This window comes from Hemiscyllium ocellatum, unplaced genomic scaffold, assembly GCF_020745735.1.
Source record: "Hemiscyllium ocellatum isolate sHemOce1 unplaced genomic scaffold, sHemOce1.pat.X.cur. scaffold_1614_pat_ctg1, whole genome shotgun sequence".
Lineage (NCBI taxonomy): Eukaryota > Metazoa > Chordata > Chondrichthyes > Orectolobiformes > Hemiscylliidae > Hemiscyllium > Hemiscyllium ocellatum.
This window is the reverse complement of record NW_026867834.1, coordinates 70,999-91,721: the sequence shown is the minus strand read 5'-3', so window position 1 is coordinate 91,721 and position 20,723 is coordinate 70,999. Positions and strand designations below refer to the sequence as shown.

Below are 20,723 nucleotides of genomic sequence, written 5' to 3'. Positions count from 1 at the left end.
AGAGTTTAGAGGGATATGGACAAGTGCTGGCAAATGGGATGAGATTAATTTAGGATATACAGCCAGCATGGACAAGTTGGACTGAAGGGTCTGTTTCCCTGCTGTGCATCTCTTTTGAGTCGAAGTCTCTAAAAGATACCACATTACTTCAACCGAACTCTGAAACCCAACGTTGCTGACAGTTTCTTTGTGTGTGAACCCGAGGGGCCTAGTCGTAGGGATGTACAGCACTGAAACAGATCCTTCGGTACAACTCGTCCATGCTGACCAGACATCCAAAATTTAATCTACTCCCATTTGTCAGCATTTAGCTCATGTACCCATCCAGATGCCTTTTAAATGTTGTAATTGTACCAACCTCCACCACTTCCTCTGGCAGCTCATTCTGTACATGCACCACCCTGTGTGAGAAAACTTGTCCCTTTGAGGTCCCTTCTAAATTTTCCCCCTCTCACCCAAACCTCTGTTCTCTAGTTCTGGATTCCCCCCCACCCAGGGGAAAAGACCTTGTGGTTTGGCCAAATTTATCACTCCTGGGATACCTCTGCCTAAAAGATCCTCATGGATTTTATAAATCTGAGGTCACCCCTCAGCCTCCGATGTTGCAGTGAAAATAGCCCCTGCCTATTCAATCCCTTCCTGTGGCTCAAACCTTCCAACCCTACCAACATACTTGTCAATCTTTTCAGAGCCCTTTCAAGTTTCACAGCTTGTTACAAACATGTTGGTTTTGGTCATCTGATGTGGGAGAGTTTTCTGCAGGATTCTTTTCTGTCTGAAAAAGAGTCCTCCCCTGTGCTGTGACAGAGCCACAGTGACTCTCAAAATCCTGACTGACATTAAAGATTCATTTGTAGAAGCTTCTGAATCACATTTGTAAATGCAGAAAGTGTCTTTAATAATGAGTCATGAATAAAGGCTGCATTCATCTTTTATTGTGAAATTCTACTCCTACATCTCAAAACAGAGCATACAAACCGTCTGTGTGGAGTTTGCACATTCTCCCCATGGCTGTGTGGGTTTCCTCCCACAGGCCAAAAGTGTGTCAGGTGAATTGGCCGTGCTAAATTGTCTGTAGTGTTAGGTGCAGAGGGAATGAGTCTGGGTGGGTTGCTCTTCGGAGGGTCGGTGTGGACTTGTTGGGCTGAAGGGCCTGTTTCCACAATGTAAGTAATCTAGTCTAATCTAATCTAAACCTGGTCAGAAGCAGCCTCCCAGAATAAGACGTCACCGGCTATTTCCCCACCAGGACTGACTTTGCCCAGAAAACACACATTTTAAATGAATAGGGCACCATTCATTTTAAGATCAGGTGAACATAAGAGGGACTGCATTGGCTTAGAAAGGAGAGATCCTTGACACACACAAAGACCTGAAATCATTGCTGCACTATTATTAGCGAATTGGAATTAAGGCTGGATTTTTTTTTCCGCTGCAGCAGAGGAAGTTGAGAGGTGAGTTTTGTAAAATCATGAGGGGCATAGATAGTGTTAATGGTAATTGTCTCTTCGCTAGAATGGGAGATTCAAGTCCAGGGGGCACAAACTTAGTGAGAGAAGAGAGATTGACAAAAAGACATGTGGAGAGTGTGGTTCACGTGTGGAATGAACCTCCAGAGGAAGTGGTGGACATGGGCACAATTACAACATTTAAAAGACATTTGGATAAGTGCATGAGTAGGAAAGGTTTGGAGGGACAGGGAGAGGCTGAATAAGCTGGGGTTGTTTACCCTGGGGTCTCAGAGGCTGAGGGGTTGCCTTATCGAGGTCTAAAAAGCCATGAGGGGCACGGATAGGGTAAATAGTCAAGGTCTTTTCCCTGCGAGTCCAGGACTAGCGGGAATAGGTTTAAAGTGAAAGGAGAAACATTTTAAAAGGGACGCGAGGGGCAACTTTTTCATACAGAGGGTGGTGCATGGATGCAGTGAGCTGCCAAAGGAAGTAGTGGATGCTGGGACAATGTCAACATGCACAAGCCTTGGGTGACACGGTGGCTCAGTGGTTAGCATTGCTGCCTCACAGCACTAGGGTTCCCAGGTTCGATTCCAGCCTCTGGCAACTGCGTGTGGAGTTTGCACACTCTCCCCATCTCTGCGCGGGTTTCCTCCGACAGTCACAAAGATGTGCAGGTTCGGTGAATTGGCCATGCTAAGTTGCCTGTAGTGTTAGGGTGGGTTACTCTTCGGAGGGTCGGTGAGAACGTGTTGGGCCGAAGGGCCTGTTTCCAAGCTGCAGGGAATCTAATCGAAAAGCACCTGGATGGGTGTATGTACAGGAAGAGTTTAGAGGGATACAAGCCAAGTGCTGGCAAACGGGACTAGAGTAATTTCGGATATCTGGTCAGCATGAATGAGTTGGACCAAAGGATCGGTTTCCAGCACTTGGCCTACATCCCCCTCAACCATTCCTATTCATGTCCCCATCCAGATGCCAGTTAAAAGCTGTCATTGTACCAGCCTCCACCACTTCTTCTGGCAGCTCATTCCATACATGCATCACCCTCTGGATGAAAAGGTTGCCCTTTAGGTCCCATTTAAATCTTTCCCCTCTCACCATAAACCCTCTGGTTCTGGACTGTGCAACCTCCAGGGAGATTATTTACCCTATCCATACCCCTCATGATTTTATAAGCCCATATAAGGTCACCCCACAACCTCTGACACTCCAGCGAAAACAGCCCCAGTCTATTCAACCTCTCGGCAACATCCTGGTAAATCATTTCTGGTAGAGAAGTCAATGATTTGGGTTAATACCTGAAACACTGACTTCACTGCTGCTGCTGCCTGGCTTGCTGTGTTCTCCCAGCCTCCTGCTTGCCTACTCTGGATTCCAGCATCTGCAGTTTATTTTTGTCTCTAACGAATGGCAGAGCAGACTCGATGGGCTGAATGGCCTAACTTCTGCTCCAATGGCCTTGCAGGCTTAGGTTTGTGCAGATTGTTTCAGTGGGAATGCGCAGTCCCGGGCTCAATGAGCAGCAGCGTTCATAGAATCACAGAATCCCTACAGTGGGGACACAAGTCCTTCAGCCCAACAAGTTCAAACTGACCCTCTGAAGAGTAACCCACCCAGACCCATTTCCCTACCCTATTACTCGACATTTCCCCTGACTAATACACCACACCTACACATCCCTGAACACTGGGACAATTTAGCTTCGCCAATCCACCCTGCCTGCACACCTTTGGACTGTGGGAGGAAACCGGAACACCCAGAGGAAACCCCACACAGGCACAGGAGGAGAATGTGCAAACTCCACACAGATAGTTGCCCCAATAGTGGAATCAAAGCCAGGTCCCTGGCACTGGGAGGCAATGCTACTCACCACTGAGCCACCGTGGGAGTGGGTGCTGTCCAGCAGAAAACAAAACAAGCCCACCAACTCTCCCACTGTCAGACTGGGCAGGAGGTTCAGTCCTGGGGGTGACCCACAGCAGCCTCACCGGCAGAATCCGATTGTTGGGAGCGCTGGTGCCCCCGCTGGTGCCTCTGCAAGTTGCAGGACTGGGTGAAGGCCTTCCCACACACAGGGCAGCTGAAGGGCCGCTTGCCGGTGTGAACCCGCTGGTGCTTCAGTAGGTCAGAGGAATTGCTGAAGGCCTTCCCGCACTCAGGACAAGTGAATGGCCTCTCCCCGGAGTGGACCCGCCGGTGGATCACCACGTGGGAGAAATTGCTGAAGGCCTTCCCACACTCGGGGCAACTGAAGGGCGTCTCCCTGGTATGGACCCACCGGTGGGTCAGCAGGTTGGAGGCATGTGTGAAGGCCTTCCCACACTCAGGACAGCTGAAAGGCCTCTCCCCTGTGTGGACCCGCCGGTGGGTCAGCAGGGCAGAGGAATCGCTGAACCCCTTCCCGCACTCTGGGCAGGCGAATGGTCTCTCCCTGGTGTGGACACTCTGGTGCCTCAGCAGGGAAAAGGCCTGGGTGAAGGCCTTCCCACACTTGGGGCAGCTGAAGGGCTTCTCCCCTGTGTGGACCCACTGGTGGGTCAGCAAGGCGGAGGAACTGCTGAACCCCTTCCCGCACTCTGGGCAGGCAAATGGTCTCTCCCCGGTGTGGACACGCTGGTGCTTCAGTAGGTCAGAGGAATTGCTGAAGGCCTTCCCGCACTCGGAGCAGCTGAAGGGCCTCTCCCCTGTGTGGACCCGTCTGTGCCTCAGCAGGGTGGAGGAACTGCTGAACCCCTTCCCACACTCAGGGCAGGAGAATGGCCTGACCCCAGTGTGACTGCGCCGATGAGCCTCCAGGACAGACGGGACATGGAAGCCTTTCCCACAGTCGCCACACTTCCAAGATTTCTCCACGGGGAGGGATTCCTCGGGTTTCTCCATGGCTGAAGCTTCAGCGGTACACAAACATGTGTACAGTCCCTCCCCACCGTGAATTCCTCTTTCCAGGCTGAATAACTGTTTTAGGTTCCACACTCAGTGCACTGTAACAGTAGGATCTCTCATTCCGTCCCACTGATGCTGAAAACGTACTGAAACAGGGACCAAAAAACTTTGCTCCTTCTCACAGAATCTTAGTCAAAACTCGTTACAGGCCCAATGGACTGAACGACTGTCAGACATTGACTTGAAATTGAGGACAGCAGACGCTTGGGAGTCCGAGTCGAAAAGTGTGGAAAAGCACAGCAGGTCAGGCAGCATCTGAGGAGCAGGAGAGTCGGTGTTTTGGGCATAAGCCCTTCATCTGTTGTTTTTTAAACTTCAGTTTTCATATCAAATACTCTGTAAAAAGAGATTACAAAAGTCATCATTGTCACTGAGAAGGTCTATAGCCTTAAAACTTGTCTTTAAACATTTAGACTCAATGTAATGCTGAATTATAGAACACATTTATTGCACTAGAAAATAGACAGACAGCAAGGCTCAGAAAAGGGGGGATCCGAAAGAATGCAAAAGATAGGGACACCTGGGCTTACCAAGTGATAACAGGATGCTGTAAGACAATTAAGAACGTTTGCCTTAGCATCAGTGAATCTGTATGAACAGGACACCAAGTGATAACATTCACAGCCATTCCCTTGTGAAATTAATGACCGTGTTTGATTCTGACCCTGAAACGAAACTCGGTACTATCAAAAGCTTTGTAATTAACGGTCAGTTGCTGTCAGTTATAATGGATTCTTATACCCCTTGCAAGCAGGGCAGTCCCAGAGAAAATAAATCTTTGCTGTTACAAAACCCTGACCTGAGAGTTCAAAAGGACACCATTTTAGTGCTGAGCCTGTTGAATCCAGTAGAAAATTAACTCTTAGTGCTTAGCTGCTATGGATTGACTTTAATTGCGCTTCGAGACTTTTTGGTGCTTTTGAGTAGCCAATTCTGGTTATGAAATGCAAACTCTGTGAAAGGAAATATTGATAAAGCTTTAACTTACTTGCTGTTTTTACAGACTTTACAGACTGCCCCACTATCAATTCTAACTAATCAGATCTTATGTCTTATTCGAATTTCAATCACAAACTTGAAAAGAAGGCATGTTCCATTCGAAGACGAATGAATCAGTTGAAATGAAACCTCACGGTAACATCTCAGCCTCAGGGACAGAATGATTTAGGGCTTAAAAAGCAGGAGTCTGCTCCCAGCTTAGAAATTATTCTCGGTCGGATATTGAAGAGATTCTTGCACAATGTGTCGGGAAACCATTTTATGATTGAACGTTTGCCCTCCTTACTAAGAAGCTGTTTTATAAAACAACTGTATCTGACATGTGAGCTGTGCGAGGTTATCTTGTGAACTCTCCAATTAGCTGAGACTGATACCTCTTTATGAGAGGAGGTTATCTCGCTCGCAGGCGCCTAACTCAGCTGTTTTTCCCACCTGACGAATGGCTTCGGGCCTGTAGGAGTGATTAGTCAAGCTTCACAGATCTGTCAATGAGCTTTTCTTCCTTATGAATTATTGTCTTTCACTGTTATCTGTCTAATTAAGAACATGCAATTCCTTTTTCAAACTTTTGTAGAAAGGAAGCCACTTTGTATCAATACATTGGAGTCGCCTGCTGGGCATCTGGACAGCTGGTAACCTACTCTCCTAGATTATTAGAACCTAGTTAGTTTAGCTTATAGGTATCAATGTTATGTTGTCACAGTGATGCTATTAGTGAATAAAGGAGATAACTAAAATTATACTAAACTGTCCATAACTAACAAGTTTTTATTCCAGACTTCCAAACAGTACGATTTCCGGGACGAACCAAGAGAGAGGCTTTACAGGTCTGAGTCCACAAGGGATTCCCTGGGCGGTCTCAAATCTTCACTTTCACATCAGTCCAGGGTAGAAATTCACAACAAGCAATTCTTTTTCTGCAGAACAATCTTTTCGTTTGTTATTCTACAAAATTGAAAGCACCATCCCACCCCCCCCCCCCCATCCATTCTCACTCCACTCTAATTCTCCTGAAGGGTGCTAATTCAGGATCTTACAGGGCCAAAAAAGTAAAAACATCTCTTTTGAATAACACTACCTGAAAGTTCACATCTTTCACAACATTGGGATACTGCTCAGTGTGAGCAGATCTGATTTTGGAAAGCAAAGAAAAACTGTCTAAATTCAGGATAAACCTGCAATACAGCGTCTTTAGAAACGACCAGACCCGGGGTCAAGGCATTGACACCAACACCAGAGAGAAACTCAACATACAGACGTGGCAAACCATCAGTCTTTAATCTTTCAGAATGGGTTGTAGGAATCATTAATATGTAAATCTCAGAACTTCTAACAAATCACCTTCTCGAGATAACTTAAGGTTTGTAACAAAAGGTGACACCTCAGCTCAGACAATGCATTAAAGGTACGAGGTCACAGTCAGTCTGTATCCCAATTTTGAATCTGACAGGTTCGGTTTCCAAAGTGAAATTTACAAACTATTATATGCATTCACTGCCTGCATTGACTGCCAGCATTTTGCGCATTTTTTGAACAAATCAAAGTTTTGCATTAGAAATTGGCTAGCTGAAAGACGACAGAGGGTGGTGGTTAATGGGAAATATTCATCCTGGAGTTCAGTTACTAGTGAGGTACCACAAGGATCTGTTTTGGGTCCACTGCTCTTCATCATTTTATAAATGACCTGGATGAGGGCATAGAAGGTGGGTTCGTAAATTCGCAGATGACACTAAAGGCGGTAGAGTTGTGCATACTGACTAAGGATGTTGGCAGTTACAGAGGGACATAGATAAGCTGCAGAGCTGGACTGAGAGGTTCAAAATGGAGTTTAATGTGGAAAAGTGTGAGGTGATTCACTTTGGAAAGAGCAACAGGAATGAGTGTACTGGGCTCATGGTCAGATTCTTGGTCGTGTAGATGAGCAGAGAGACCTCTGTTTCCAAGTACGTAGATCCTTGAAAGTTACCCAGGTTGATAGGGCTGTTAAGAAGGCATACAGTGTGTTAGCTTTTGTTGGTAGAGGGATTGAGTTTCAGAACCATGAAATCATGCTGCAGCTGTACAAAACTCTGGTGCGGCCAGATTTGGAGTATTGCGTACAGTTCTGGTCACCGCATTATAGAAAGGATGTGGAAGCTTTGGGAAAGGTTCAGAGGAGATTTACTAGGATGTTACCTGGTATGGAGGGAAGGTCTTAGGAGGAAAGGCTGACGGGCGTGCGGCTGTTTTCTTTAGGGAGAAGGTTGAAAGATGACTTAAGTGAGACAGAAGATAATCAGAGAGTTAGGCTGGACAGTGAAAGCCTTTTTCCTTGGATGGCAACGGCTAGCACGAGGGGATATAACTTTAAATTGAGGGGTGATAGATATAGGACAGATGGTCAGAGGTAGTTTCTTTACTCAGTAGTAGAGGTGTGGAACATACTGCCTCCAATAGTAGTAGACTCGCCAACTTTAAGGGCATTTAAATGGTCATTGGATAGGCATCTGAACGAGAATGGAATAGTGTTGGTTAGATGAGCTTCAGATTGGTTCCACAGGTCGATGCAATATTGAGGGCTGAAGGGTCTGCACTGCGCTGTAATGTTCTATGTGTGTAAAAATATAATTCTGCAAATACAAATTCACCCTTTACACTTATATGCATGCATGAGAGAAAGCAAATGTTGATGTCTATGCTGTTTGTCTCTATGTCTATTTTGATAACAAATGCTTTATTTCTGTAAATGTTGTTATAAATCAGAGTTGGGTACTAATAGTTAGATGTAAGGGAGAGAGAATTCCTCCAGTTTGGTACCATAAGAATCCGATCCATCTGAAACTGCTGATGTTTGGACTGTGGGAGGAAACCGGAGCACCCAGAGGTAACCTGCGCAGACAGAAGGGGGAGAACATACCAAAGTTCACACAGACAGTCACGAGAAGGTGGCATCAAATCGCTTCTAACAATTCTCCCACACCCGCAAAACCCTGAACACTGTGGGTAATTTAGCAGGGCCAATCCACCCTAACCTGGGCAAAGATAAAAATCACATGACACCTGTCCAACAGGTTTATTTGGAAGCACTAGCTTTTGGAGCGCTGCTCCTTCTTCAGGTGGTTGTGGAGTATAAGATCATAATACACGGAGTTTACAGCAAAACATTACAGAGTCATGCCACTGAAATGATACATTGAAGAACCCTGGATTGTAAAGTCTTTCATCTTTTAGAATGAGTTGCTGGTGTCATTAATATGTAAATCCCAGAACTTCTAATAAGACACCTACTCGAGATAACTTAAGGTTTTATTAGAAAAGATGACAACTCAACTCAGGCAATGCATTAAAGGTGTGAGGCCAGAGTCTGTCTGTATCCCAGTTTTTGAGTCAGACTGGTTCTATTTCCAAAGTGGAATTTATAAAATATTTCATGTATTGTCTGCCTGCAGATTGTGCATTTTTTGAGCAAAATGCACAATGTATCTGCAAATACAAATACACCCCATAGACGTGTGTGGGTGTGTGTGTGTCGCGTACATGAGAGAGAGAAAAAGTCTAGTTCCATACTGTATTGCATAACAGATGCTTTATTTCTGTTGATGTAAATATTGTTATAAATCATAGCTGGGTGCTAATACTTAGATGTAAGGGAGAGAGAATTCTTCAATTAGGGCACTATAAGAATCCTAGCAGACCCCTATTTCTAGTTTACTTGCCAATGAACAAACACAAACACCTATTTAATTCTAATTTTTCGCTTTTCTGTTATATTTTCTGGTAATATGATTCTGTGTCTGGATGGTTTACAGGCTGGGAGACTGTAGGTTGGACTTTGATTGAGTGAATGTTTTATTGTTCCAGAAGGTGTCAAAGGAGGTTAAAGCTTCAGCAGAAATGAAGCACAGCTGAGAACAGACAACAACTGTGTGGGAACAGGAAGATCAACCAAGGACAAAGAAACCAGAAATCCGAGCTGACACCAGACTACCCTGTGGTCAGTTGCTTTGATTAGCAGTGTCAACCCTCTACCTTTACCTAGCTTCGCATTCGACTTGAATGCCACATCTGCCCTCAATATTTAGGATCCAATCCTTGTCACCCTGAAGCTATGTCTCTGTAAGGAGTCTCAGATCATAATTATTCTCTTCAATGTGAGCAGTCAATTCATTCACTTTTGTTACGTTGCAGCGCTATTACGACACGGGTAACCCCCTCTGCTCAATTAAACCAGCAATATAGAGATGATTCACCCCATGCAGTAATCTGTAAAAGTTCGAGAGGCAAAGAACTATCCCAAAGGTAAATATTTAAAAGTAAACATTTAACAACTTTACTCTTTACGTCCAACAGAGAATTTTAAAACTCACAGAAATGCCCAGTTTTATAGTCCAAACATCGGATCATTTTATTGGTGTTAATATTATCAAAATACTTAATTCAAACTTGATTGGACTTTGGTATTTTGGGGCAAAATTTAAACTGATTGGCCAAATTTAAATTTGTTTGTGCCTCATGGCAACCCAGTTGCTCTATTTGTGTTGACCAAATATTACATTCTCATCTTGTTTAGAACACTTTGTTCTGCTCGATTTTTAAACTCTCTTCAAGGTACAGTACCTCTACACCTTCATAACAAGCACACAGTCAGACACTGACCTTTTAGTTTTATTGTTTGTAATCTTTTGAATCCAGTTTTAATTGCTGGTACGTTTATTCTCCTTGTTCCTTTCTATTGTTCTCTGATGTCCATTTTCCACATCACTACATTGCTTATCTACCTTGATTTGGATTGGCCTTACTAAATTGCCCATAGTGCCCAGGGATGTACAGGTTAGGTGGCTTAGCCAATGGGAAATGCTGGGTTATAGTTTCGTCTTAATAGAAGCAGGAGTAGGCCATTTGGCCTGTTAAGCTGCTTCACCATTTATTAAGATCGTGACTGATCTATCCATCATCTCACCTCTTCTTACTTGCATTATCCCGACTACCCTTGATTCCCTGAGGGGTAGGGGCGGGAGCAGGATGCTCTCTGGAGGGGTCAGAATGGACTTGATGGGCTGATTGGCCTGCTTCCACGCTGTAGGACTTCTATGATTTACCGCAGTTGTGTTTGCCTCAGATCACAGCTCCCAGAATCTCCCACCTTCTGCAAATCAAAAGACAAGTCCCCCCGCCCCAGCCCTCTTGTATGTATGTGATCTAAATGCTTAATCATTTCTAGTGAATACAGCCCACACCTCCTGCTGCTGCCAGTAACCTTTACAATGCTGATGAAATAATGCAATTCCTGCAGTACTGAAAACTGTAAGGCTTCTAACAATACCAGTTACTCATTCACCGCTCCTGATGGATAGCATTGGAAACAAAACATCGAAGGCTAACAGAAATGAGCAGTTTAACTCAAAATTCCACCTAGCCCTTCACTGGGCACCCCAATCAGCACACTGTCCTTACTGCTGGTAAGCCTTAAAGCACTTCACCCCCACAGTGCAATGAATTCCCACATTCCACCAAAATCCTAGAAGTACTCATGTACTCAGTTGCTGTCTCACCAATTAAATATTTCATTGTAACTTCTTCTGCTTCAGTAAAGGCAAAACATCTTTGAAAGCTGCTCTGAAAGTCCACTCTTCACAACAACACTTCTGCTTTCACGCAAGATGATTAAAGTCATACAGCACAGAAACACAGCCTTCAGTCCAACTCATCCTTGCTGACCAGATATCCGAAACTCATCTAATCCCATTTGCCAGCATTTGGCCTGTATCCCTCTAAATTCTTCTTATTCACATACAACGTTTAAAAGGCATCTGGATGGGTAATTGTAGCAGCCTCCCCACTTCCTCTGGCAGCTCATTCCAAACATGCACTACCCCGTGTGAAAAAGTTGTCCCTCAGGTCAGTTTTAGATCTTTCCCCTTTCACGTGAAACCTATGCCCTCTAGGTTTGGAGTCGCCTACCATGGGGAAAAGAGTTTGGTTGTCCAACCTATCCATACCCCTTATAAACTTCTTTAAGGCCACCCATCAGCCTCCAATGCTCCAGGGAAATTATCCCTGGCGTATTCAGCATCTTCCTATCGCTCAAACCCTCCAACTCTGCCTACATCTTTGTAAAGCTTTTCTGAACCCTTTTAAGTTTCACAACATTCTTCCAGAGGGCGGCAACTGGAATTGCACACAGTTTTCTAAAAGTGGCCTAACATGACCTCCCAACCCCTGTACTCAATGCTCTGACCAATAAAGGAAAGTGTACCAAATGCCTTCTTCATTATCCTGTCTCCCTGCAATTCCACTTTCAAGGAATTATGAACCTGCAAGGACACTTTGTTTAGCAACACTCTCCTTTAACTATGTAGGTCGTGCCCTGATTTGCCTTACAAAATGAAACTCCTCACATTTATCTAAATTAAACTCATTCTGCCACTCCTTGGCCCATCAGCCCATCCGATCAATTCTAATTTATATTGAACTTTGTTTCCTCTCTCATCCCCTAAAAGCTGAGAATCTCCATCCTACAATCACTTCCTCCATTCTGACTTTGCTGAACCTAATTCCTGCTGTAACTCATCCTGAAGGGTGTGGTTCATCCTGATTAACAGACTCTCACTCGGGGGAGGTGGAGATCAAATTGAAACAGACAGAATTCTGACTGGCCTGGACAGAGTTCAGGGGAAGATGTTCCTATTGGTAGGAGAGTCTAGGACCTGAGGGCACAGCATCAGAGTAAAAGGAATATCTTTTAGAACAAAGATAAGGTGAAACATTTTCAGCCGGTGAGTGGTGAATATGTGGAATTCATTGCTACAGAAGGCTGTGGAGGCCAGGTCACGGAGTAGATTTCAGATGTAGATAGATGGTTCTTGAGTATCAAGGGGATCGAGGGTTACAGAGAGAAAGTGGGAGAATGGGATTGAGAAACTGATCAGCCAGAACCTAATAGTGGAGCAGCCCTGATGGGCTGAGAGGCCTAATTTCTGCTCCTGTGTTTTATGGTCTCTTGCTGTCCTGGACTAGGAGTGTGCAAATTGGGAGCAGGAATAGGCCATTTAGCCTGTCAGGTTTGCACCAGCATTGAACAGATCATAAGTAGATATGATCTAAAGGGTATAAACAAGGACTGCAGATGCTGGAAACCAGAGTCTAGATTAGAGTGGTGCTGGAAAAGCACAGCAGGTCAGGCAGCTCCTCGGATGCTGCCTGACCTGCCATGAATATACCTACATTCAGGTTAATAGGCTGGAAATTTTTCCACTGGAGCAGAGGAGGATTATAAAATCGTGAGGGGTATAGATGAGGTGAATGGCCAAAATCCTTTCTCTAGGCTGGGAATTCAAGACTACGGAGCAAATTTTGAAAGAAAGAGAGGAGAAAGATTATAAAAGGACATGACGGTCTCCATTTATTCCGTCCCCAAGAGAGTGGTTTGTGTGTGGAATGAATTTCCAGACAAAGGGGTGGATGCAGATACAGTTAGAACATTTAAAAGACATTTGGATTAGTACATGAATGATGAAGTTGATTTTAAATAAATGTGAAGCACTGGATTTTGGAAAAGCAAATCAGAGCAGGACTTATACACTTTATGGTAAAGTCCTGGGGTGTGTTGCTGAACAGAGACCTTGGAGTGCAGGTTCATAGTTCCTTGAAGGTATGCTTTCCTTCATCGATTACAGCACTGAGTAAAGGAGTTGGGAGGTAGGTGAACCTCTAAGGGGAGCCTTTTCACACAATAGTGCATATATGAAATGACCAGCCAGAGGAAGTGGTGGAGACTGGTATAATTACAGAATTTAAAAAGGCATTTGGATTGGTCTATAATAGAAGGGATATGGGCCCGGGGCTGGCAAATAGACTACATTAGGATAACTGGTAGGCATGGACAAATTGAACCGAAGGGTCTGTTTCTGTGCTGTACATCTCTATGACTCCAATATAAAAGATTCAGAGGGATATAGGTTTAACACAGGCAGGTGGGTCCAGTTTAGTTTGAGAACATAGTCAGCGTGGATTAGTTGGACTGAAGGGTCTGTTTCTATAACTGATTTGTACTGGTCTTGCCTCCCCCATAACCATCACTTCTTTGTTGTTCGAAAATCAGATGAACTCAGCCTTGGATATATTCAGTTACTCCCAAACTGCAGGAAGGCGTCCCCACTTCTCAACTCAATTCTTCTTGCTAATATCCCACTTGCCTTGCTCACTATTGCTGCACTTGTCTGACAACTTGCACTGACTGGATTAGAAGGACGCAGAGACTCCTTTGTACATCCACACATCATTTCTGATGCAAGGCTCGAGCCTGAAATGTCAATTCTCCTGTATTTTCCATTGAAAAAAGACCTGGACTAACTTTCCCAGAGTCTCTCCCCTCCCTGGATTCACTCCGTTTCCCTTCAGTTCCTGAATGGAAAAGGGGTTGAGAAAAGAGCGTGCTGTACTCACAGATGTTGGAGAGAGGAAGGAAGTTGCAGTCTGGGGTGAAGCTCAATCTTCATTCAGAGAGAGAGGAACAGCAGCAGCAACTTCAGAAGTTCATGGTCCTACTTCCGCATCCAGACAATGGGTTTGCTGTGATCGGCAGGAGGACCAGTCTCCATCCGGTCCTCCAGAGCTTCTCATTGGTCCATCAAAACAAGATCACAGAGTGTTTCCGCCTTTTGCGTGAGTATGCGTAATGTTTTGCTGACACCGTGGAACATGCGCACTGGGTTGCTGACACCGAGTAGCATGCGCAGTACGGAGATGTTGGCATTACTGACAGATTTTCAAAGTTAAAATTCACACAATGCCAGGTTTTAGTCCAACAGGTTAATTTGGAATCACTAGTTTTCGAAGCGCTGCTTCTTCATCGGTTGGTTGTGGAGCAGAATCATAACACACAGACTTTATAGCAACAGGATTGCAGTGTCATGAGATGTAATATTAAACAACTTCAGCTGACCTCTACCATCTTTTAGAATGACCATGTTAGTTTTGATTCCTACATCTGTAAATCCCAGAACTTTTCAAAGTTACGTTCTCAAGATAGCTTTTAACAATAGGTGTCATCTCAATCAGATAATGCATTGAAGGTGTTAAGTTAAAGTCTGTCTGTGTCCCAATGTTAGGTCAGACGGATTCTATTTCTATCGTGGTATTACAGAATCTTACGTTTATGCGTTTTTCTGCAAAATAAAATGCGATTCTGCAAGTACAAATTCAACCCACAAATTTGTGTGTGTGTGCGCGCAGGAGAAACCGAGTGATCATGTGTGTGTGAGAGAGTATAATGGGGTATAAGTCTGTGTGAGGGTGTATGTGAGTGAGTGAGTGAGTGAGAGAGAGAGAGAGTGTAGTGGCGTCACCTGTAGTGTGACATGAACCTACAGTCCTGGTTGAGGCCACCTCCATGGATTTTGAACTTGGCTATCAGTCTCTGCTCAGCCACTTTCCTTTTTTGCCTATCCTGAAGTCTACCTTGAAGGATGGTCACCCGAAGGTCCAAGGTTCAACTGGGAGGGAACACTCCTAGCTGGTGATTGTTGTGCAGTGTCCGTTCATTTGTTGCTGTAGCCTCTGCTCGGTCTCACCAATATACCAAGACTCAGGGCATTGTTGCCTGCAACGTATGAGGTAAACAATGCTGGCTGAGTCACATGAGTACCTGCTGCACTCATGGTGGGTGGTGTCCCCATGTGTAATGGTGGTAAGCGTGTCAACACTCTGATACGTCTTTCATCATCTGCCGTGACAGAGTTGTATCGTGTTGTCCTGAAGGCTAGGTGATTTTCTGCGAACAATTATCTGTGTAAAGTTTAGTGGTTGTTTGAAGGCGAGAAGTGGAGTCATGGGGAAGGTCTTGGCGAGGTGCTCATCCTCATCAATAATGTGTTGCAGGCTGCGAAGAATGTGGCGTAGTGTTTCGGCTCCTGAGAAGTACTGGACAACAAAGGGTACCATTTTGGTTGCAGCTCATGTCTGTCTCCTAAAGGAAGTCATTACAGTTTCTTGCTGTGACACATTGGAACTGGCAGTTGATGAGTTGAGCATTGTACCCCGTTCTAATGAGAGCACGTTTGTGTACTTCAAAGTGTCTGTCATGTTCCTCCTCACCTGAACAGATCCTGTTTATGTGAAGGGCTTGTCCAGAGGGAATGGCTGTTTTAATATGTTTCACTAGAGAAGTGTAGCACTGTCAGGTTATCCGTGGGTTTGCGGTGTAGAGAAGTGCTGAGATATCCATCCTTGATAGAGCTGCATGTGTTCAAAAATGAGACAGATACTAAATAGTGTGACGAGTGTGATGGTGGGATGAAACTTGTTAATACCACAGGATCGTTGTTTCAGTGACTCCTCACCTTGGGTCCAGAGGAAGAAATGTCATTCATATATCTAGTGTATATTGTTGGTTGGAGGTCCTGTGCAGAAAAAAAGCCTTGTTCGAAACTGTGCATGAAGCGTTGGCATACTGGGGTGCAAATTTGGTCCCCATGGCTGTTCCATGTGTCTGGATGAAGAACTGGTTGTTAAAGGTGAAAATGTTGTGGTTGAGAATGAAGCGGATGAGTTGTAGGACAGTGCTCAGAGATTGGCAGTTGTTGGTATTGAGTACTGAGGCTGTTACCGTGATGCCATGATCGTGAGGAATGCTGGTGTAGAATACTGACATGTTCACGGATTCAACTCGTCTGTGGATGCTGAGCTTCTGGAAGGATTGGATCAGAAGTCTTGATGAATGCTGTCAGTTCACGGTTGTGCTCTTTGGTCAGATCTTCTGGTAGTTGCCTGTCGTGTTCCTGTTCAGTTGTTTGTACACTTCCTTGCAGAACTGAAAATGTGTTGCTGGAAAAGCGCAGCAGGTCAGGCAGCATCCAAAGAGCAGGGGAATCGACATTTCTGGCATGAGCCCTTCTTCAGGAATGAGGAAAGTGTGTCCAGCAGGTTAAGATAAAAGGTAGGGAGGAGGGACTTGCGGGAGGGGCATTGGAAATGCGATAGGTGGAAGGAGGTCAAGGTGAGGGTGATAGGCCGGAGAGGGGGTGGGGACGGAGATGTCAGGAAGAAGATTGCAGGTTAGGAAGGCGGTGCCGAATTTGAGGGATTTGACTGAGACAAGGTGAGGGGAGGGGAAATGAGGAAACTGGAGAAATCTAGGTTCATCCGTTGTGGTTGGAGGGTTCCTAGGCGAAAGATGAGGTGCTCTTCTTCCAGCCGTCGTGTTGCTATGGTCTGACGATGGAGCCCCAGGACCTGCATGTCCTTGGTGGAGTGGGAGGAGGAGTGGAAGTGTTGAGCCACGGGTGGTTGGGTTGGTTAGTCCGGGTGTAGGTTGGTGGGGTGGTAGGTGAGGACCAGTGGGGTTCTGCCCTGGTGGCGATTGGAGGGGCGGGGCTCAAGGGCGGAGGAGCGGGAAGTGGAGGAGATGCAGTGGAGGGCATCATCGATCACGTCTGGGGGGAAATTGCGGTCTTTGAAGAAGGTGGCCATTTGGGTTTTACTGTATTGGAACTGGTCCTCCTGGGAGCAGATGCGGCGGAGACGAAGAAATTAGGAGTATGGGATGGCGTTTTAAAAAGACATGAGGGGCACCTTTTTATTTTAAGACAGAGAATAGTTCTCATGTGGTATCAATGTCCAGAGGAGGTGGTGGATGCAGGTACAGTTACAGTGTTTAAAAGACATTTGGATAAGTACATAGAGTCATAGAGATGTACAGTATGGAAACAGACCCTTCGGTCCAACCCGTGCCTGCTGACCAGATATCCCAACCCAATCTAGTCCCACCTGCCAGCACCCGGCCAATATCCCTCCAAACCCTTCCTATTCATATACCCATCCAAATGCCTCTTAAATGTTGCAATTGTAATAGGAAAGGTTCAGAGAGTCTGGACCAAACACTGGCAGGTGGGACTAGTTTAGTTTCAGAACACAGTCAGCATGGACTAGTTGGACTTAATGGTCTGTTTCTGTCCTGTATGACCCTGTAACTGTTCTATACTGGTCTTAAAACCAGTTTCTCACCTTCCCCAATACCCATCCACTTTGTTCTTCAAAGTCAAATGAACTCAGCGTTGAATACATTCAATGACTGATCTAACTGCAGGAAGACATCGCCACTTGTGAACCCAACTTCTCTTGCTAATATATCACTGGCCTTGCTGATTGCTTGCTGCTCCTGTCTGACAACAGACAGTGACTGGTGTAGAAGGACGCTGAGGCCCCTCTGTCCATCCACACATCATTCCTGATGAAGGGCTCGTGCCCAAAACATTGACTCTCCTCCTCCTCAGTTGCTGACTGACCTCCTGTGCTTTTCCAGCGCCACACTTTTCAACTCTGATCTCCATCATCTCACTTTCGCCACATCTCAACAAATCACCATTTAAACAATGCGCCTCTTCTCTGCGTTTTTTAATATCAAAAGCTTTAGATTGTGTCAATTCATTTGCCATGTGTTTGCAAATTGAGACACAGACCTGGATCAACTTTTCCAGAGTCTGTCCCCTCCCCCACGCCTCAATTCACTCTTTCCTTTCAGTTGCTGCATGTAAACAATTGAACCCCAGAATGAAACAAAAAATGGAAAAATTGGTCATAAACAGACTGTTGTACTTACAAAAGTGAGACAGAGGAAGGAAGTTACAGTCTGGGGTAAAGTTCACAGAGGAAGGAGGAGCAGCAGCTTCAGAGCTCACGGTCCAATCGCCACATTTCGACAATGGCCGGCTCTGATTGGCAGGAGGACCAGTCTCTTTCCGGTCCTCCAAGGTTCTTCATTGGTGAATGGAAAGGAGCTGACGCACAGTTTCTGCGGGCACCAAGGAATGTGCGCAGTGCTTTGCTGACACCGCGGAGCATGCTCAGTATGCAGGAAGTTGTTACAGATTTTAAAGTTAAAAATCACAAAACACCTGGTTAGAGTCCAACAGACTGATTTGGAAGCACTAGCTTTCAGAGCGCTGCTCCTTCACCGGGTGATTGTGGAGTGTAAGATCGTAAGACACAGAATTTATGATCTTATACTCCACCACCGCCTGATGAAGGAGCGGCGCTCCGAAAGCTAGTGCTTCCAAACAAGCCGATTGGACTGTAACCTGCTGTTGTGTGATTTTTAACTTGGTACACCCCAGTCCATCACGGGCACCTCCACATCATGACAAATTTTAAGTGTCCAACTGCGAATACGAGAGAAAAATACCAAAGCAATTTTTTGTCGAAATGTTTTTCCCCTGTGCCTTGACATGTTATTCCTTTTGCATTTTGTCTGGCTGCTCAATGTTTCTGTCCATTCCCCAGGGTAGAGGTATTCCAAAACTACAGGGTATAGGTTTAGGGTGAGGGGAAAAGATTTTAAAAGATTTAAAAGACTAAGAATATAACATACATCCCTTACAGTGCGAAGGTGAGGACTGCAGATGCTGGAGATTAGGGTCGAGACTGTGTGCTGGAAAAGCACAGCAGGTCAGGCAGCATCTGAGGAGCAGGATATTCGATGTTTTGGGCAAAAACTTCATCAGAAAATAGCCATGGGGAACTGGCTTAATCGAGTGGGTCTGGGTGGGATGCTGTTGGGAAGGTCGATGTGATGGCCTGCAGGGATGATATGCCTTAGCCATGCTTATATTGAAAAAGGATTGCCTTAAATCTGCTATGGGACGAGTGGGTTCCAGTTCGTGGGACACTGACACCAGTCCTGGGAAAGGTGGGATTTGTGCTGTCTCTCGCTTCACATTCTGCCCCTTGTCCATTTTCTCCCCACCCACTGCCCCCTGCCCTTTCTCCCCGTTTCACACTGCACCCCGATTCTCTCCCCAACCCTCTGAACCCCGGTCATTCTCTACTCCCCAACCTCTGCCCCTCTCCATTTCTCTCCCTTCTCCACCACCACCAGTGCCCCCGCCCATCCTTTCTCGTGCCTCAGCCCTCTTTGATCTAGTGGCCGAGCAGAGGCTGATAGCCAAGTTTAGAACACATGAGGATGGCCTCAGCCGAGACACTGGGTTCATTTCACACTACAGGAGACCCACCTACACAATACACTCACACACACAAGCACACTCTCTTACATACTCACACGCTCATGCAGACCCTCTCTGATAGACCTGCTCTCTCTCAGATACGCAGTAATACATCCCCACACTCAAACTCACGCACACACCATCTCACATGCTTATATTCCATCACACACACACACACACACACACACATCATATCCAGCATGCACACGCAAACTCACCCACTCTCTCTCATGCATGCACTCACATATAGAAGTCTTTGGGGTGAATCTGCGTTTGCAGGATTACATATTTGGAAATAGAACCAGTCTCACTCAAGATAAGAATGCAGACAGACCCTACCCTCACAGCTTTCATGCATTGTCTGACCTGAGGTGTCACCACCTTTTATTGAACCTTAGGTTACCTGGAGAATGTGACTTTTAAAAAGTTCTGGGGTTTACAGATGAATGAATCGAAATCTACAACCCGTTTTAAAAGATGAAAGACTCAACAGCAATCTAGGTTTCTTCAATATATCATTTATGTTGCATAACACTATAATCTTTTATTCTATATTCTGTGTCTTATGATCCTCCTCCACAGAACCACAGGTCCAAGGAGATCTGTCCCAACTTTCCAATCTACCTTCATTGTTGACACTCCTCAGGCACGGCACCATTCACGTCAACCTGTTCATACCCTGAGACCAACGAGCTACATGCCATGGGCGCAGCCAGCTCCAGAAGCAGCTGAGACTTGCTCAGTATGAAATACATTGTACATTGCTCCCAGAATTTCAAGCAGCAACGAGTTTCAAGAACATCTGCTTTTCAATCTGTCTCCCTGTTCCCAGGACACTGCTGTTTGTCCCGTCCCCAGGGACCGGGCTCTCTCCACTAGCGGATAATTGATCCATTTTGTTTCTACTTGCAAGCTGTGCTGGTGGAAGGCAGAGCCCATTCGCTCTTCTGCTCCCTCTCACTATCACATGGGGTAGGAGACGTCATTGACACGAATGCATCAAATGACAACTTTGAACTTGTTCCAAAGGTCTGTTATGGGAGAAATGGAAAGGTGATGTGCTATCGGGACAGACAGAAATGGACACCGGAGAGTCTTCCCTCAGGTAAATTGATACGAGTGCCTTCTTGCGCAGCCTGTTTGGTGTTCAGAATTTGCCTTGACACAGCAATCCTGCAGAAAGTATTTTGTTACACGGGCGTCTGTTACTTTACCGCAGGAAATGGACAAAAACAGCAAGTCATGTGTTTCAACTTCACCAGTTCATTACCATCCTGAGAGAAGAGGTTTCACATGAGGTCAGAACACACCGACAGAAGAGCACGAAACAACTCAGAGCTCCACAAGG

The 20,723-nt window shown here is 45.5% G+C and overlaps 1 protein-coding gene across 1 annotated transcript; it reads right to left on the bottom strand.

Moving 5' to 3' along the window:
- Positions 1-3,243: 3,243 nt before the first annotated feature.
- Positions 3,244-13,921, bottom strand: LOC132810309 (gastrula zinc finger protein XlCGF8.2DB-like). Its single transcript, XM_060822643.1, has 2 exons — positions 13,821-13,921; positions 3,244-4,733 (listed from the first exon to the last, which is right to left on the bottom strand). Exon 2 carries the CDS (start codon positions 4,332-4,334, stop codon positions 3,411-3,413), a length of 924 nt encoding a protein of 307 aa, XP_060678626.1. The 5' UTR covers positions 4,335-4,733; positions 13,821-13,921; the 3' UTR covers positions 3,244-3,410.
- Positions 13,922-20,723: the final 6,802 nt, after the last annotated feature.

Bases quoted from the DNA above. Each gene is read 5' to 3' on its own strand.
- LOC132810309 (XM_060822643.1), bottom strand. From the start codon at position 4,334: ATGGAGAAACCCGAGGAATCCCTCCCCGTGGAGAAATCTTGGAAGTGT.